This window comes from Brassica rapa, chromosome A03 (assembly GCF_000309985.2).
Source record: "Brassica rapa cultivar Chiifu-401-42 chromosome A03, CAAS_Brap_v3.01, whole genome shotgun sequence".
NCBI classification, from domain to species: domain Eukaryota; kingdom Viridiplantae; phylum Streptophyta; class Magnoliopsida; order Brassicales; family Brassicaceae; genus Brassica; species Brassica rapa.
In genome coordinates, this window is record NC_024797.2 from 30,297,753 (window position 1) to 30,317,974 (window position 20,222).

Here is a 20,222-nt window from a genome sequence, read left to right on the forward strand (position 1 = left end):
GTCTATATAATGTGTAAAACCAAAATACTTTGGTCAATTTCAAGCTTGGCTGAAACAAACTGCTTAACTACTGTTTACTTGAGTTTCCTAATAAATAAAAAATAATCTATATTGTTTTCAATAACCCAATTTTATTCAATTTTAATAATTTATGTTTTTTTCATGTGTGGAATGTATATACTATGTATGTATCCAACTAAATATTAACAAAGGAAAATAATGATGGTGTGATTCACAACATTCTAATGGAAATGTTACAGCTATGCAAGTAAGAGATAGAGAGTGTACTAATAAAAACAGAGAAGAGGAAAGAGAGAAAGGGGACACATAAGACATGAATCTAAATCAAGCTGATACTGCAGCTGCGACTTGTTCTTCCCCAGGGAGGAGAGTGGACACCAGTTTCCTGTCTCCATACACATTGTCCTGTCCACACGCCCTGCTCCACATTTCATTCATTTGTCACACGTCATATTTTTGAATTTAATAAAAAAATAATCCCCATATCAATCTTGGATGATTTATAATACATGTAACTTACCAGAACTTGAGTGAATGGCTTATGCAAGATATGTTCACTGCAAACTGGAGTGATCTGATTGTGATTGTCTACAAACCATGGCTAACACCCATAAAGACTTTCATTTTCATATATACTCTACAAGTTACAATGCATACAATATGATGGGAGATGAACACTCGCAGACATGGTGAAAAGCCTAAAGAGATGACTAGTTTGATAAAGTTTGTGGATAAAAATGTGAGGCTGAAGCTAAGGGAAGTATTTTGAAGAAGAATTGATAACATGGTTTGGAGCAAGACCAAATTCATGAAGAAATAGGCTAATCATTTATTAGTACGAGGTTTAATTTTCGTAGAGAAACAAAAGTTGCATTTGATATAATAATGTTTTTGTTTGAATAAAATTTTACATTAATTAAAAAAAATAAAAAATTACCAGAACTTGGAGGAGCAGAGATATTGGGCAGAGAAATGAACATAGTCTCTTGAATAAGGATTGTGTTGGAGAAAAGATTATACATCGAGAATATCAAAGAGATTTTTTTTTATCAACTGGAGTTTTATTAAAATGGGACAGAGCCCAACAAAAAACTCGGCCCAACACAAAGAAAAAACAGAAGGCCTAAACAAACGGACTGCATTTACAAAACTCCATGGGCCTACAACCCAATAGAGGGAAACCGTTGAGGAAGGTCAGCGACACCTGCCACCACGTGTCTGAGCGACAAACGACTCTAAGACACGCGTCAAGACGAAGCACCACCACTTCCACCGGAAAGAGTTACGTCGGAGCTCCGCCAATACGGAGAAGGATCAGTGAAAGACCAACATAATGGTCTTCACAAAAGGCCAAGACGCAACCGGACCACCGCTTCGGAAAATAAGCCACCGTCTTCAATCAATCCAAAAGAACTTCAATCTTCCTGCATGAACGAGCAACCATCTTTGTTGATAGGAATAAGCTTAAAGATGAGACAACCTAATTACAGGGAGAGAAAGGCTTCGAAGGATTAGATCAAGAGTCGATAGAGCATGGAAGGACAAAAACGGCGATCAAACTGAACCGGAAAAAAATCCGGTGAAGAGCCGGCGAAGAGATTTAACGGGAACACCTCTTCTCGGAGACAAAAGCCGACAAAGATAATGTTGAGAGAACCGCTACTTTCCGGAATCAAAGTCTGATCTATCGGGAACCATAACCAGAAAGATCCGGAAATGGAAAACAAAAACAGTCGTCGAGATCTCTTCTTTTGAAAGATTTTAAAGAGATAAGAAGAAAAGAAATCGAGAGAACAACTCTCTCTCTCTCTCTCAAAAGAGAGAAGGCTCAAAAAGATTTAAATAAAGAGACCTTAAATAAATAGATAATGGATTTGGAGTTATCCACTTAACACCAACTAATTTTAAGTTCAAAGCCTAAAATATTTAACACCTTTGTCCATGTCTCTCCCTGCAAACAAACAACCCACTCAATGAATCTCAATTTTAATGAAGAACACCATTGTAAGATGAGTGTTTCCTTTTTTTAGATTACCTTGAGAATACCATTGGGCTTTTCTTTCTGGGCTAACCTTGCTGGAATTGAATGTCCAGTTGGTTAGATCGATTTTCTGATTTTCTTAACCCAAACTTAGATTTTTTTTTTTTAATTTCATCGGCTAAAGTATTTCGGTTAAGAAAATAAAATTTTTGGGATGGAATAAACAAGAATATGCTTAGGCATCCAATGGCTTCATCTTCTCTTCTTCATCTCCACGAGAAGTGAGATAAAAATCACAAGGAAACGCCCTCACTCCAAAAGCCTTCAAGCTTCTTCTCGACTCTGAACAAGTTCCTAAACCCCTCACTTCAACTGTAAGCACTCCTATCTTACTCTTCTGTATTCTTACTGTTTTCGCGATGTGTAAGAAGATAGACAATCTCTAGATTGTTCTTTATCTATTTAAATTTTAGTAAGGATAGTGAAATTAGACATACTCTTCACTTGTTATGGCTGTTAAGGACACTGAGAAACCAATCTCCTAGGTATGTTCTGTTCTTCTGACCAAATTGTCCCAAGTCTTGGCTACTTTTTTTTTGTCTTGCAGGTGAATGTGTTTTCTATAGAATCAAGAACAAAATGGCGTATCTACTCTCAGCTTCATGCCCTTTAGCTATCTCCTTAACCAGCAGCAGCAAGAACTCGGTTAAACCGTTTGGTTTAAATCAAACATTCTTCAACCCCCAACCCCTTTCAAACTCTTCCTCTCTCAAAGGACTTCTCTTCCAAGAGACGAAACCTAAAAGAAGAAGAAGCTGCGTCTTCCTAGCAACCGCTACAAGCCAACAAGCACCACCCGAAACCTCCACCAACAACAACAACTCACCCTCCAAACCCAAACGCGTCATGGTCATCGGCGGAGACGGTTACTGCGGCTGGGCCACTGCTCTCCACTTATCCAAAAAGAACTACGAAGTCGCCATCGTCGACAACCTCGTCAGACGCCTCTTCGACCACCAGCTTGGTCTCGAGTCATTAACTCCCATAGCGTCGATCCACGACCGTATCAGCCGTTGGAAGGCCTTGACAGGGAAGACAATTGACCTATACATTGGAGACATCTGCGACTTCGAGTTCTTAGCTGACTCTTTCAACTCCTTTGAGCCTGACTCCGTTGTCCACTTCGGTGAACAACGCTCTGCTCCTTACTCTATGATAGACCGTTCCAGAGCCGTGTTCACGCAGCACAACAATGTCATAGGCACTCTCAACGTCCTCTTTGCGATCAAAGAGTTTCGAGAAGAGTGTCATCTCGTGAAGCTTGGGACGATGGGAGAGTATGGGACTCCGAACATCGATATCGAGGAAGGGTATATAACGATAACGCATAATGGTAGGACTGATACGCTGCCGTATCCGAAGCAGGCTAGCTCGTTTTATCATCTTAGCAAGGTTCACGACTCGCACAACATTGCTTTTACTTGCAAGGCGTGGGGGATTAGAGCTACTGATCTTAACCAAGGAGTTGTTTATGGTGTGAAGACTGATGAGACTGAGATGCATGAGGAGCTGAGGAACCGGTTGGATTATGATGCTGTGTTTGGTACTGCTCTTAACCGGTTCTGTGTGCAAGCTGCTGTTGGTCACCCACTTACGGTTTATGGTAAAGGTGGCCAGGTAAATTACTTTTTTTGTCTGTCTTATTAGTGTTCTAAAGATTGGTCTAGGCGCCCGCTTTTGGTCTGAATGAAACAATTTTTTCAAACCGATTTTTTTTAAAAATTGGTCTACGCATTCAAAAAAATTGGTTTGGGCAATGGCCTAGTCAAGCAAATTGGATTTGAACGAAAAAAATTTAAAACCGAATTTAAAAAAAAAGTCTATGCATTTAAAAATTCTATCTAGGTGTCCACCTAAACATTAAATATTTATAAGACGTCTAAACACGGTCTAGCGATTTTTTGAACATTGGTTTATTCAGTTTGTTTCCTCTTTGTAGACAAGAGGCTACCTTGATATAAGAGACACGGTCCAATGTGTTGAGCTAGCTATAGCGAACCCTGCAAAGGCGGGTGAGTTCAGGGTATTCAACCAGTTCACAGAACAGTTCTCAGTCAACGAGCTGGCGTCGCTGGTGACTAAAGCGGGTTTAAAGCTTGGTCTGGACGTGACAAAGATGACAGTGCCTAACCCGAGAGTGGAGGCGGAAGAGCATTACTACAACGCAAAGCACACAAAGCTGATGGAACTTGGACTTGAGCCTCATTATCTCTCTGAGTCACTTCTTGATTCGTTGCTCAACTTTGCTGTTCAGTTTAGGGATCGTGTGGACAAAAAGCAGATCATGCCTAGTGTTTCTTGGAAGAAGATTGGTGTCAAGACTAAGTCCATGAACCCCTAAGGAGTCCAGTTTATTGTTAGTACACTGAAGGGAGATTATTAGATTATATGCGAGAGTTGTGTTGTTTGTTATCCTTCAAAACTTTATTTGTGCTCAAGTAGTTTGTCCTTACATATTGTGCAGGTTTTTATTTTGAGATCGAAATGTTTTATAGTCTTTGAAAACTACATAAAAGAACCAAATGTAGCGGGTTGTGTAATGAGTAAATATAAGTTTATACTGAACAATTAAAAATTTCACATAACATAAAACCATCTCATATTTTGTTTATTTTAAAACTTTACGAGCTTTCGCTCAATGCGCATCGGAGACATCCGGATTATGATTAAGGAGAAAACATTCTCAAAAAATTTAGACAGGTAAAATTGTAGAATTTTTTTTTTTAATTTATAGTAGACGTATATCTTGGATCAATCATTTAGTTAAGTTCATAAAATACTACTAGTAAATATTTTTTGGTTGAGAATAGTGTTGGTGGGGTCATCGACATCGTAGATGTATTTTAGTGTCATCCATTTTCCAAATATGAAGGAAACTTGTGCTGTCAAATTCGAAGGAATCAAACTGTTTTTATTTAATTATTATAGTTTCAGCCCTAATGTCTCTCCTTTAAAAATTCGCTTTCTCCTTTTCTTCTTATGTGACGAAAAAAACAAAATACCATATCAACAGAACATATTTTCTTAGAACATATTTTAATATATAATCGCAATTAAGTGCTTGTACGTCTTGAAAACAATTAATCAATTCTTAGTGCATGAGATGCTATCATATTTCAGATTTACGCAAAAAGCATAAATTGTATAATTGTGGGATAATTGTGTGAAAAATATTGTTCTAATGTTGTGCTTATTGGCCTCTAACGCATTTTATATGACTTGATCTCTAAAATAAGAAGAATAGCAATACGTACAACAACGATCCAATAATTGAGCAAATAATTCTCTATAGTTTACACAATTCATCTTTAACTGAAAATGCTTTTGGTGTGGAGGCACTGAGTATTTCCCTGTATTTTATTATACTATTCTAATTTTTTTTTTTTTGTAACTGTACTATTCTAAATATTATAATATCATTAAACATTTGTTGGAGAGATTGTTGTTTATGGTTGATGAGGTCATCGTTGCCATCAGTATTCATCAACTTGCAAATTAAAATATGTGTATTAAAAGCATAACCTTAATTTGGAAGACATGTCACATGATCTCACACACAAAAATCTTATTCCCACAACTACCAAGTTGTATAGGTCGGTAACTTTTTGTTTTTATTTTTAGATGTGAAATTTATTTGCTTACACTTCATTTGCATGAGTTTTGGATCAAAAGACATTTGTGGGCATCAAAATTTGTTTATTGTTTGCCTATCTTTTAATTCTAGTTCTCTATGCAGGTACACCCTAAGTATTACAGTTACACTAATGAGCACTTGAATGATTTAGGATTCAGTAATTTAAAATGAGAAACTATTATAATGAATTTTGTGTGTGTTTACAATATATGAAACAGCGTGTAGATCATTAAACCGTTATACACAGCCAAACAAAATAACATGAAAAATAAAACAAAAATAATGGTTTTCGTAAATTCATGCATTCATAACATGGAAAGCTAGATAAAGTCTGAGCACAACAAAGAGAGCTAGCCAGAAGAAAAAAAGGTTTCATGGATGGAGGCCAGGTTGCAACTACAGACTCCAAAATATAGTTTCCCATTGCGCTAAGGTGAAGTTGATACTTGATAGGTTCCATTGCTTAGTTATTCATATCATCTCATTTCTCCCTTACGATCAATTAATGGATGTCTTGTCAAAATTTTTGGTTATCGTCGATGTATGATTACTGTAGTATCTTATTAGATGTTCGTATGGTTATCGTGTGTCTATAAAAAAGAAAGACTACAATTTCAAACCAACCACCATTCGAAGCTCTTGGTAAAATAGCAGTGATCATCTGACATCAGTATCTATCATTGATACGGCATAGGTCAATCCTGATCCTTGAAATGTGGAACTTGGACGTTTGACCTTATTTTCCTAATCCTACTACAAAACCTACAGGTATAATGGAAGTATATAGCATTTATTCCAATTACTCAACTCCAAAGAAGAAGAAATTGAATAATTGTTTTTAGAGATGCCACTTAAGCCCAGCGTCGCTGTCAAAACCCCCCTCAATTATTGAAAGTTTGTCTCCCATTTTCCAATTCTTATTAATTTCAACTTATAGTCGAATAATTAAAAAGGTATTATACAGTTCCACAACATACCTTTTCTAACTAGACATGTTTAAATTTTGAAGGTAAAGAGATGGAAATCTGATTCAAACTTCAACCACTTAATGCATAAACTCGACCAACTATTTGATAGATGAGACCAAGGCAGACAGTAATGAAACTATCTGATTTTTAATAAAGAGGAATATTTCCTTGAAGCCTGGAGCTCGGAGACCTTACAAATAATGGTAGAATCTTCTTTACGTGGTTCTCTACTTTATTCTTTAGAATATTGACATAAATAATAAAATTAACTTTCAGATCGACAACGCATCCATATGATCACCATAAAACTGAATAATCACCCAAAAAGATTATTCATGATGAAGAAGGTACTCGGAAGTAGTCCATTCTCGACCAAATAACTACTACTCAGATGAACTACTTAACAGGGATCGAACATTAATCCTATCATATGCATAGATGAAACATATATAATATAATTGCATGCTAATCACAGTACATTTCTAGTAACACTTTCATAACATATTTCACTTTACCACTCTGATCAACATGATATTATAGAGAAATAAATAAACTTTAATCATTATGCAACTAATCATATTTTATTAGTTCTGATCAATCCGATTTGATAAATAAGGTTGATTGATTAAGGTAAAAAGAAGATTTTTTTTTACTAATTCTTATATAAAACTATAATTACACATCTTTAATTATTATTCATAATTCATTTTCAACATGGGTATATAACTTTGATCATCGGAGGATAATCAGAAAAAAGAAACCCTAAAATTCTGCTTTTGATACTGTCAAATACTATTGAAAAGCAAGAAGTAAACGTGGACAAAAAAAAAACAAGAAGTAGATTACAATCATACCCAAAGAGCTCCAACTTGGACAAGCTTAGGGACAAGGTGACCACTTAGATGGAGCGCGACGAGGGACTCAATACCACCGACACACTCACGGCCAATGAAAACCGCCGGAGACGGAAGAACGCCGCCGGAAAATTCTTCTTCAAGAGCCATGGGGAGAGAGGAAACCTCGTGATCATCGAGCTCGATGACGGTGGGGACGACTCCGATAGTAGTGAGGAGTCTTTTCATGACGTGGGACATGCAACAAGAAGATCTGCTGAAGATGATCACTGGATGCTCCGATATCAGCCGTCGAATCTTAGCCTCCGATGATTCTTCTTCGTCTATGGAGAGAGAAGTAGGTGAGGTTTGGGAAGGAGGAGTTAGGTCTAAGCGAACGACGTCGTTGGAGAAACATTCTAAGCTTAATTCTTGCATCATAGGCAACTAGAGAGAGATAAAACTCAGAGAGCATTAATCTATGAGGAAGAAGTGGGTTGTATTTGTATATATAGAAAGAATCAAAAGGTGTTCCAAAAAAAAAGTATTCCAAAAAAATATAGAAAGAATCAAAGAGGTTCAACCAACAAAAATGAATCATTAGTGAAAATAATAAATAAATAAATAAAATTAGGGGGAACAAAATAGCCAATAATATAAGAGAAGAGAAGAAGGGAGTGGTGTTTGTGGTTGCTTACATCACAAAGTACTGTCTCAGTGTGTTTTTTATTTTCTTTTTCTTTTTCTCATTGGACTGTTTCTTTAATGTATTTTCAAATTATTTATTCTGAGGAGTTAAATGCATGGGAGTTCCAAAATCCACGCGCTAGATTTTATCGCCGATGTTGACCTTTTCAATGGAAAAGGTGAATGCAAATTATATTCGCAATAATATTATTTCGTAGTCAGGTTAGTATCAAGGAACACGAGTACTCCCCTTATATGTATTGTATTGTATTGGCTAGCTTTGTAAGTTTTATATGTTGATTGGTTAATGAAGCTTCTAAACTGTATATTAGTAGTTATACTTTTAAAAGTCCAGTACAACTAAGATATTGCATATTCTTTAAGCTCACACTTTTGCTATTATGACAAAGCATTAAGCATAATGTTTTCATGTTAGTTTATGCAAAAAAATAAAAAAATTGGACCAATCCAAAAAAAAATAAAAAAAATTGGACAAAAAAATAAAGTTGAGATTCTGTTGTCGTCGATCCCGTCATAACAGAGTGTTTGGATCTATCCCGTCTCCAAGAAACCTCGCAAATTTAAGATATCAGATGCTTAATATCGAACATCAACGTTGTTTTCATAACTTTTACCCTACTTTAGTTTTCAAGTGGATCTTCATCATGTTGAAATCCTGATAAGATGATCTCTTACAAGTTACAACCATGACTAGTAAAGATAACAATTGCAAAGATTAACGGGTCCATTTTGTCATCCAAATTAAATCAACTCACATAGAGATCAACACATAGATCTATTTCCTGAGCAAGTACTACTACTAATTGAAGAAGAGGACAAGCAATAGTGGTGTGGAAATAGATGAAATGGAGCCCAATTTGAAATCGACTCTAGAGAGAGAGATGTGGTTTATACGAGCACCGTTGATGGTGTTGTCTTCATTTTCGTGTCTGCCACATGTGCTCACGTAAGACCATAGTTATTTTTAAGACTTAATAGTTAATACTACTAGTTTATATATTTAAGTGGATCCATTTTCTTTGTTGTGATCTCTTATAGTCTTTTTATAGTTGTCCACCAGGATCATGACGTATTTTTATATTGATCTCACCTAAAACATTAAGTCCTAAGATTCTATATGTAAGATTCCATTTCCATCCATATTCCCATAAAATAAAAACGAATCTTTGTCAATGATTCGAACGAAGTGTTAGTGCTTTTGCGGTATATTACAGTCGTAATAGTAACAAAAACTATATAAACTATATGTAGGTATACGTAGAAATATATTTTTTTACTAGAAATTGCGGTGTGGTGCAGTTTATAAATATTTGAAACCTTAGTAATTATTTTATACATTGATATCCTTAATTGTCATGTCCGGAAATTAGGTAAAACTAGTTATACAATAATATAAAACTAGTTGTTTTGCCCGCATAATCATTTTACTAATAGTTATTAATATATGTATTATGATTTAAACATGAGGATAACTTATTCTTAATCATTTTAGTTTTCTTCAATTTTTATTTCGGTCTATGTTTTCCTAACACAAAAAACTATAAAAGTATAAGACTATAAGAACATAATTACATATCAAATATTCTACACAATAAAGTAAATTAAGAATGTGAATTTTTGGTCTCTTTTAATCTACTTTATATTTTTGAATCAGAAACATTTATTAAATTACCAAAAAATACTAAAACACACAAAATCCAAGCAAGAACAAAATAAATAAAAAGTAAATAAAAATTAAAATTCGATGATAATTTAGAAGAAAACTTCTTTTCTTAAAACGAATTGAGAAAATGACAATATTTCATTGGTTTACTTGATCAATATATATACATTGACTTATCTTAATATTTCATAAGTTTACTTTTAATAAAAGAAAAAATAGATAATGATAGTTTTATTATTAAAGTTAAATTATGGTTAATTATATAATGATAAATCTAATTATTAATTAAAAATATATCTATTTTAGCCGTTTCATAACATGATTACATTTGCAACTCTCTAAACTTAATATCAAAACATATTTTTCTTATAGATTAAACAATAATTAAACATACACGGAAAATAACTACAAAAGTAATTCATAATACTTAATTCATAATTCTAAACTCCATGTAAAAAAAACTGACTTGCTCCTAGTCTTTCAAACTCAAAGAAAGAAAAAAATATAGAATTCCAACTAAAAAACAAATATCAAAAGTACATAAATATATATGTCAATAACTATAACCGAGACAATTTAGAATGAATGAGAAAAATGAAACTATAAAATTTTAAAACATCTTACATCATATGAAAATAAGAATTGGTCTTAACTTGTGTAAAATAATTATAATTGTAATTCCAGTTTGAAAATTTAAAATAGTTTTATATCATTTAAATTAATAAATTAATGATTTATGCTAAAAACTAATAAGAATCTCGTGAAAGTTAAAATAATTATAATCATATTCCAATTAGAAATTTCGAAATATTTATATTATTCAAATTAATGAATTAATTAGAAAGTTTGAAAAATTTATATTATCTAAATTAAGAAACTGATTATTTAATCTAATAAGTAATAAGAATATGACAAATAAGTAAAATTAGCTAAAATCATGGGAAATATGACAAATCAGCAAAATCACTTCGTAAATAATTGTATAGATCAACAAAATAAAATTAATTAATTATTGAAACATGTAAAAATGTGTTTGCATTCATAATCATATATACATTTCCAGTGATAAATTTAAAGCACGACTGGATAACCACCTTTATTTTTATTCCCTATGTTACGTATCAGGTTCTAGTCGTGCTAAGTACAAACTCGACTTTGAAGTGTTGAACTGATCAGAGTCATGCACTGTTTGTACAATAGTCTCCCATCTTACACTATTACTTCGTATTCTTCTGTCTCCATCTGTAGGTTTGAAAGGAACAGACGTTCACGAGTAATGAGTAATTAAGAAGGTAAAGCTAGCTAACTAGTATGGCCGATTCTGAGGGTAAAAAACTCATTGGTCCGAGATATCTGATGCATTGCTTTTGCAGAACACTTCTTGGGTATTTTTCAAGATTCACATCATTGCGGTTCCTGTATCCAACCTTCAGTTTCAAATGTGTGGAAACAGAGTTTATAACAGATTCAAGATTCACATCTTCGACCCTTCATGTTTCTCAATAACACAGTCTCTTTGAAACAGATTAACATCCATTGAACAACTTTTAGTAAGCAACTAATAAATTACTTATGAAGACAATCAATGAAAGTAGAAAGAGAATGGTGTATTCTTTATTTCACCCACACAACTTCAAAGATAAATCATAAACTGATTACTCGGAGAAGAAAGATATAATCATTTCTTCTTGAATAAGAAGTGTGAAATCATCCACTCTTCTCCATTGTTGTATCCAAAAAGCTCAGCAACTGCCATGAAGAAGGTTCTCCAGTAAACCATCCACTTCACTGCCTCCTCTTTCCCATAAGTCATTTCCATTATCTCCTTTATTGCAACTATCTCCTTGTCCATTCTTTTGAGCCACTCCTCACTGAAAAGTTGTATTATATATCAAAGTAACAAACATCACAAGATAAAATTGTCTTCTAATTACTTACTATCACAAACATTTTTAAAGTTTTTTACCTGGTCCTTGCATAATGCTTCCCGTTTAGGAGCCAATGATCCACAATCGAAACATCGTCCTGAACATAAAATTGATATATGTTTGGACTGATGATAACAAAGTGTGACAAATAGGGTAAGTTATGTATATTTACTTGGAAATAGAGGAGAAGATTCGCCGATGGCATTGTTCCTCCACTAAAGAAGTATCTTGTGATCCAGTCATCGTCATGCACATCCTATAGTGAATCAGCATAATCCCAAAGATAGCATTATTGCCAAGAGAAAAAAAAATGGTGAAAGAACTAGTTAAACAAGAAGATAATCAATTGAGTTTGCATTATATGTATAACGTATACCTCAAAATGGTAAGCAAATGTCTTATGGCAGAAATAGTGAACAAACAGAAGACTATCTTCCCTCATCCAGCTTCCAATTTTCTTCAGAAGCTCTCCATAGTTTTTCATATGCTATTCACAATCCAAATAGAAAAACAAAGCTAATAACTTTTGTTCTCTTTGATGAAATCACAGCTCAATCAAACGTACATAAAAAAGATTGCTAGATATTTCACTTAGATAGAAGTAAATTGAATAAAGCTCATTAGGGTTGATTGGAACAAGTGTAACTTAATAATTTTTGCTGTAGATTTTTTTTGTTGTGAGTTGTGACTGTAAATAATTTTGCTATAAAATTTTCTACAACCAAAGTAAATAATAAAAAAAATCGGTAGCTTTAAAAAAAATTTAGAAAGCATGATTAGAAATATTTATGCCTTAAAAATCATTTGGGCTGTAGAAAAATCCTACGTCACTTTTAAATCACTTGCCAATTTAGTCTTTACCTAAGATTTATAAGATTAAAAATAGAAACTAATGAAAAGAAGAAAACACTGTGAAGACCGTGTACCAGAGATTGTGAGACACTTGTTTTACATGTGACACTAGGTGATAACCCGCGCCATGCGCGGAATAAATAGATTTTAAAATATTATCACTTTTAATTTGTAGATATAATAAAAGTTAAAGTCATAGCAAAAAATATTATATGTTATAAAGTAAAGGGTAGACAAAATTTAATATCTCAATCTAAATTAAGCTGCGAAAATTTTGTTTAAAAATTGTATATTTGTTTGCATAAAATAAATTATAAATATAAAATAAAACGAAACATAAACAATAGACTAATAAAATATAAAAGAAACAATGTCTTCAATGGTTTCTAATCGGAAACAGAGTTAAAGCCAACCATTTAATTGCTTGGAAGAATGTTTTGATATGAGCAAAGTCGAGAAGAAATGTGTGGTGAGTTTTCTGAATTATAGAAGTCGTATATTTATACTAAAAATGAATCGCTGTGTGGTCATATAGATTCAAAATAATGGTCGTAACTAAATCAAATATTACACGTAACTTGCGCTCCAATCTTAGTAGAGAATTACTTTAATATTGTAAATAGTTAATGCAAACTTCCTTTTATCAATCGCAATTGAACAAATTCAAGAAAGTTCACGATTATTAATTGATTACAATAATTTGAACCTTAATCTACATTCCTTATATACAAAAGTCAAGTCCTCGCAAATCACGTATTATTACCATCAGTTTACCAAATTTGTAATTTAAAAATATGTCAAAGTTATTAGAAGTTTTCTTTTTCCCAATCATCAATCAATTTCGTCCTTGCAAATAACGTTTGAATCATGTGCAATTTGCTCCGCCATTATTTGCATTATGCAAGTTGGCGTTAAAATCTTAATTACGATAGATCACCTAAGGTAAGTTTTTATATGTGTATGCCAGAAAATCGTATTGTACCTTAGTTTCTACAATCGCAAGGCGGGGATCATCTAACAATTTAATGAAACGGGGCAAGTATATGTCATATGCATGGTTCTTTTGTTTCACTATTTTAAGAAAAAAAGTTTTTTTTCTTGATATATTTTTAAGAGAACAAATATTTTTTCGCATTTTTAAGAAAATCAAGCACTTGAGCACGTATTGATCATCAAATACTTTTTAGGATTTTTCAGAAAACAAACTTTGGTTGATAATCGCACATTAATTTTTCGCATCTATATTCATTTTGAATAAAAAAATTAGACCACTACGTATGTCAGTAATGTTTTTGTATTGAAACAAATTAATGAAAAAACTTCAGTCAAGGTAATTAACATAATTTTAAAATCTTTGATGTAATACGTAGAACTTCGGTTAAGGTAACTAACACAAGAAATAAATGATAAAGTTTGATGTAATACGTATCAACGTATATATTTGACAAATGTAGAGAAAAGTAAGGTAATTATAATGTTTTGAGCAATGGCATGTTGTGTAATTACTCTAGTTAACAAAGGAGTTTTAAATAGAATAGGTGAGAGAGCTTGTGGAGTTGCCACGTAAGAAATGACACATTTGTAATAAACACATGAACTAAAGGTTATTTATTTTTAATGCTCCTCAAATAATAAGAAAGGGATATGCTGAATGGTCAATATCACATTTGCTGGATATTTCAATATAATTTTCTTTTATATATTTAAATATACAGTTTAAGAGATTCATTTGAGTTTCTAAGTGATGATGATGCTCTTAGATTCAAAAATATCCTAACCTCAAACATTTCGATGGAGAACACTCGGTCATATGTCCCTTCATGCTCAAAAGTGCTATTATCCCCAACAATGATTTCGACATTTTGAATGCCAAGTTTCCTTTAAAACACATGACAGACAGGGGCGAAGCTAGGTTGATGACTAAGGGTGCACGTGCACCCAGTCTATTTAAAATATTTAACTTTTCACCTTGTACAAATACAAGGCAAGTGGCTAATTTGGCAATGATGCATCCATAGTTTCCAATGAACCAGAGTTCAATACCCCCTACACTACATTTATTTGTTATTTTGCACCCAGTCGTAATAAATCCTAGCTTCGCCCCTGATGACAGAGTAAATGAACCATTTATGAATAGTCTTCTTATATAACAGTACTTGAAGCTTTATAGGTTGGAAGTAGTTACCTGCATTGGTCATCGATAAATGCTTTCTGTGTTTTTGAGTTGCAAAGACCGGTTAACTTGCAATTGATATACTTGCGGGCAATGTACAAAGACAAAGATCCCCAGCCACATCCGACATCGAGAACACTTTGTCCATCTTCCACTTTAGCTCTTTCGCAATATAGAGCCAATATTGCTTCCTCTGCTTCTTCTAAGCAACTTGAATCCTTTGGGAAATAACATGAGCTGTATTTCATGTTTCTTCCAAGAACAAGTTCGAAGAAAGCGGTTGGTAATTCATAGTGTTGCGTCTTCGGCTTCTCAGTATTTATTGCTATAGGCATCTCTTTTATAGCTGAAATATACATATATCATACATGAATCATTATGGTAACATGGCCTCTAATGTTTGTTTACGTTTTATATAATATTGTGTTCTTTTCAAACAAATATGCAAAAGAAGAAATTTACTGGGATTTAATCTAATTTTTATGCTTACCTTTTACAAAAAAAGTATACTATGAAAAAAATGAAAATGTTCTATTTCTTTTCAGATGTAAAAGTTTTATTAAGACTTTTTCAGATGTTGAACTATTCTACTTTTATGTAATGTAATCAAGTAAAACTCTTTTTCTTTTATTTTCTCTAATCACTGTTAAAAAGGTAAAATACAAATACAAGAATAAATACATTTAGTCTTTGTTTTAAAACTCGGCCGTAGAAGCCGGAACTCGCCTATTATACGCTTTACGGCAGAGTCCTGTGGTGGTTAGAGCCAAATCAGAGAAAAAGTTGGACAGATCTAAAAATTCTTTAATATTTTTGAACTTTGCTTCACAACTCATGATTAAAGTTAGATTTATTGATTATATGTAACTTTTATTCATGCATATGAGTAAAAGACGAAGAAGATTTGTGTCCGTTTTACCAAAGAAAAAATATTTGCGTCCGCTGATCTCTCAACAACAATATCTAACAATAAAGATTTACAATTTTTTCAGGAAAAAAAAACTTTTTGATTCATCTAAAAAGAAATTTCTTGGTATTCAGTATTTACACATAACGCAGATCAAACAAGAATCTTACCCACAACAACAAAGTACAGTGGACCATTAAAGTAGTTTGGGTCAAGGACGAAACTAAATCTTAGACTAAATAGGTAACACAAATCTTTATATGTCTTATATCTATACATTTTTATAACTGTTAGAACCGCACCGCAATTAAACCGTTTGTCCCACACCGCTCAACCCGTAGTCGCCATTCGGAACCTAAGAAGTATATATTCATATCGTAATTGTGTGTGACACCAAACACCGGTTCGTACAAGACCGTCACTCATTATTAACAAAATCTATAATTATTATTATTGTTTATACAAAATTTATATTCATTTGTTTCATATTAAGTGTCCATTTATCATTTTTTTTTGTTACAAAAACAATGTCATTTTAAAATTCCAATGCAATTTTCAACTTAAAGTTAATTAAAATACATTGATTTTATAAATAATTTTATTTATCTCAAATACTATTGGTTGAATATGTGTAATTAATAAAAACTTTAATACATTTCAATCATTTTCTTAATCTGTGTGGAAAATGCCAAAGTGACATTCCTTATGAAATGGAGGGAGAGTTTTTTTTTTGTTGGTTAATGACTTAATGTTCTATATTAACAATTCTAAATTGTTATTATTTGTTCAAAAACAATTCTAAAAACTTAAAAACCAAAAATACGAGAGGATGAATTAGTTACGTCACTTACAGTTAACGAAACGGAGTAGATCAGAAAGTTGCAGCTCCGCCGTGGGTTTGTAACCGGAACGAAGTCGACCGGCGAGAAGCAGCCGCGTTAGTAGCCTTATGACAACATCCGGCAGCAGATTCTTCTCCAACAACGTTAAAACTGCTTTCACGGATGCTCCATAAGCTACCTCGACAATCCTCTCCATTACTCTCTCTTTCTCTCGTCTCTTGAGTTTTTTTTTCGTTTAGTCGTTACGATCTTAATGAGTGTACTGGAAACAAGGTCTATATATATAGGCACGGCTTTAACTCTTAGTTCAATGGTTCAACCCAACACGCATTGTTAATTACGTGTATTACCAAATGACGGATCTATCTCCTATATATTAAAGGAGAAGCAATTTTAAAAGTTTCCTTAATGGTATTGGCAAGGTGTCTGACGTGGCTTCATGAGAAGCTTTTATTTACCAAAACGCACACGTGTCACTCAGAGAATGTTTCTCACAAAAAAACCGAGTTTAATGCAAACATAACTTTCCTTTAACAGAATTTTAATAATAATCTTGATGACTTTCCTTCTGATATATCTTCGATGTACACAGTTTTCTCAACGACGTTTTTTTAGTTATTTTCAATCAGCTTCAAATACATCATATAATCTCGGTTGTAAAGATAATTATAGATCCACGATCAACACTAACAAAAAATCCTCTTATCTTGTGTTAACCTTTATTTTCTGATCTTGATGGAAGCGTTCGAAGAGCTGATAGCAACTTCAAAAGAGCAATCACTGATCCTCAAAGGGAAGTGGACAAACAACGTCCACAATCACCTGTTCCTTTCTCTATCTCTCCTCCTATAGTTTCTTGCCTCGCACACGACGCCATAGAGGAATACACTTATCTTATTCCAAAGAAAACGCCTTAGGCAATAATGTGGAAAACCACAAGAAGGATGGTCTGATCACGTCTTCATCTTCGTCAGCCTCTTGGTCTGCTAACAACAAGTCACAACCCAACAACATTGAAAGCCGAAGAAGACGAGGAAGATCTAGACATAGCCAGTTGTTTGATCCTCCTTTCCCAAGGCCACTCTCTTCCACAGCTCAAGATACCTAACCACGAAACAAACAACAATAACACGTATAAATTTAGCAGCATGAGGTTCCTAGAGACTTCTTCATCTAACGGTGATGGTAAAGCTGACAGCTACGTTTATCAGTGCAGAACATGTGACTGGACCTTCTCTTCTTTTCAGGCTTTAGGTGGCCATAGAGCTACCCACAAGAAACGTAAGGCAACCTCTCCTTTTATTCCAACCTTGACCACGTTTTTGTGTATGATGACATGTATGTTCAGATTGTACGAAAAAATCGCGTCTTTGTGTATAATCACAAGTATGTGTCCAGCTTTTCTTTTTGTATGATCACAATAAAGAACCAATTCTTAGACGTTGAATTTATCGTAGATTATTATGTCCGGTTTGTCTTGGTTTCCAAGTTTTCAATAAGTAATAAAAAAAAAGTCAAAACTCAATGTACATTCCTTATAATATAGATTAGGATATTTTAGCCTACCATTTACTAAGTTATTTCCTAATTAACAAAACTAAGAAAGTATAAACCTAAGAATTATTCTTGGGTTCACCCCCTATTATGTTTCATTATTTCAAATTAAATATCTTTTAGAAAAGAAAACAAAATATTGTCAAGTTATATTATGTTTTTTAAAAAAAAAGGTAAAAAAAAAAACAATAGTAGTTACAGAAAAAAGAATTTTAAAAAATATTTTTAACGTTGTAGCAAAACACTAAACCCTAAATCCTAAACCCAAAAATTCTAAACACTAAACCCTAAATCCTAAACCTTAAACCATTCCGTAAACCCTAAACCCTTGGATAAATCATAATCACTAAATCAAAAACACTAAACACTAAAACCCTAAACCCTAAATCCTAAACCCTAAACCCTTGAGTGTTTTATTGTTTAGTATTTTTTATTTAAAGTTTAGAATTTATCCAAAGTTTAGGATTTAGGGTTTAGGGATTAGGATTTAGGGTTTAGCATTTTGCTGGTTAAAAAATAATTTTTTTCATTACTCTATTTATTTATTTATTTCCTTTTACTTTTTATTTTTAAAACATAATATAAATTAACAATATTTTATTTTTTTTATAAAAGATATCGAATATTTAGTATATACAATCACGTATAATCACTGAGTCGATAACATCATAATTAGATGAATCACACATTTAGTTGTGTCTAATGTTCGTTTAAGGTATATGTTATACTTAATCATAATATATGTAATTTCAACAATGATATATATATATATATATATATTTTTTTTATTCCGCGCAAAGCGCGGGTTACTACCTAGTTTTTATTATTTCAGATAAATATAGCATCATTTATTTATTTCATTTATTAAATTACGTTTTGGTTTTCTTTCTGTCGTTTGGAAATTACTTACTCTCTATGTATGTTGTTATATATTTTAATTATGGTCCTTTTCTGTATTTGTACGTACTAATCGGATATCACCATTCACCATTCTGCTAGGCAAAAAATAGACCTATATAAGATACCTATTTATTTGTATTTAATTGTATATTTATTTACGTACGTACTCATACTTTAGGATTCCCAAAGAAAGTATATATAAGAAATACCTATTTAGATAAACAATTAACAACAAAGAATCTTTAAAACTTGACAAGTTTTGACTAAAATATCTTTCGTGAAATAACATTGTAACGTATAAAATAACGTGATTAGATTTAGAGATCACATCCCCTTCTTTTATTAATATTATTATTGAGCACATCAGACGTTAATATGATCACTAATATGATATTTTTTATTTATCGCCAGTCGTTACATTAATACCATGAATACATATATAATGTTAATTAGTTTCAAAACAACAAAGACTATATGATGCTGGAGAAAGTATTAACCTTGTTGGGAAGTCCACAATGTGATTCCATGAAAGGGGAACTAGAGTGTGCTCAACTACGCTTGTTAGAGCTAACCGTAAGTTGATCTCCTTTGTAACTGCTGCATCAGCTTTTAAGAGTAGGAGTCGGCTGCTAAATATGTTATTGTTGCACATGCAATTAAGTGTTCGACAAAGTCAAACGACGACATAAAAGAATATGAAAAGGAAGAAACTGACGTGTCATTATGATTAAAGAACAATGTCATTATGATTAGGGTTGATAAACATGAAAATAAGAAAAATATATTCTGAAGAAAGGATTAAATTTGGAGATATCAAGATAAAAATAACAAATCTTTATTGAACAAACAAGGGAGTGCTATTTAAGAAGGCAAGTAACAAGACGTGAAAGTTGGCCACCAAAATGAGACTTTTGTGAGGTTGAATAAAGATTTTGGAAGTTGAATAAGTTAGAAAATTTGGCTGTAAAATTAAAGTTGGATAGATTAGGAATTAGTCACGATTCACAAAGTGTAAAATCAACTAATTATAATTATGATTAAAAAATGTGTATTTTGTTTAAATGATTTTTAATAAGACAACCGATATTGATTTTTTTGTGCTTTTAAATGTGTTTTGTGTTCTTAGTATATATCATCATCCCAAACGTTACTGGTTTGTCCATCAAGAATGCCAAGGATGAAAGCAAGAGTATCTCTT

At 32.7% G+C, this 20,222-nt stretch overlaps 3 protein-coding genes and 1 long non-coding RNA gene across 5 annotated transcripts; 1 reads left to right on the forward strand and 3 right to left on the reverse strand.

The window, feature by feature from the left end:
• Nucleotides 1-187: 187 nt before the first annotated feature.
• LOC108871277 lies at nucleotides 188-1,928 on the reverse strand. The gene is made up of 2 exons (XR_001957959.2): nucleotides 542-1,928; nucleotides 188-439 (listed from the first exon to the last, which is right to left on the reverse strand). It is a non-coding gene; the product is annotated as an uncharacterized LOC108871277 (long non-coding RNA).
• Nucleotides 1,929-2,182: 254 nt separating this feature from the next.
• LOC103862211 (UDP-sulfoquinovose synthase, chloroplastic) lies at nucleotides 2,183-4,539 on the forward strand. 2 transcript variants are annotated; one of them, XM_033286717.1, is made up of 3 exons: nucleotides 2,183-2,376; nucleotides 2,611-3,679; nucleotides 4,002-4,539. In XM_033286717.1, the coding sequence occupies exons 2-3, from the start codon at nucleotides 2,642-2,644 to the stop codon at nucleotides 4,401-4,403; spliced, it is 1,440 nt and encodes a 479-aa protein (XP_033142608.1). In that variant the 5' UTR covers nucleotides 2,183-2,376; nucleotides 2,611-2,641; the 3' UTR covers nucleotides 4,404-4,539. The 2 variants fall into 2 exon arrangements, with proteins under 2 accessions (XP_033142608.1, XP_018512510.1); XM_018656994.2 differs by having other exon boundaries at nucleotides 2,189-2,376; nucleotides 2,582-3,679.
• A 2,728-nt stretch (nucleotides 4,540-7,267) lies between these two features.
• On the reverse strand, nucleotides 7,268-8,175 carry LOC103862212 (glutaredoxin-C6-like). The gene has a single exon (XM_009139912.2). It carries the CDS (start codon nucleotides 7,936-7,938, stop codon nucleotides 7,513-7,515), a length of 426 nt encoding a protein of 141 aa, XP_009138160.1. The 5' UTR covers nucleotides 7,939-8,175; the 3' UTR covers nucleotides 7,268-7,512.
• A 3,166-nt stretch (nucleotides 8,176-11,341) lies between these two features.
• LOC103862213 ((S)-coclaurine N-methyltransferase) lies at nucleotides 11,342-16,968 on the reverse strand. Its single transcript, XM_009139913.3, has 7 exons — nucleotides 16,580-16,968; nucleotides 14,834-15,167; nucleotides 14,427-14,526; nucleotides 12,173-12,283; nucleotides 11,969-12,052; nucleotides 11,835-11,893; nucleotides 11,342-11,739 (listed from the first exon to the last, which is right to left on the reverse strand). Exons 1-7 carry the CDS (start codon nucleotides 16,764-16,766, stop codon nucleotides 11,547-11,549), a joined length of 1,068 nt encoding a protein of 355 aa, XP_009138161.1. The 5' UTR covers nucleotides 16,767-16,968; the 3' UTR covers nucleotides 11,342-11,546.
• Nucleotides 16,969-20,222: the final 3,254 nt, after the last annotated feature.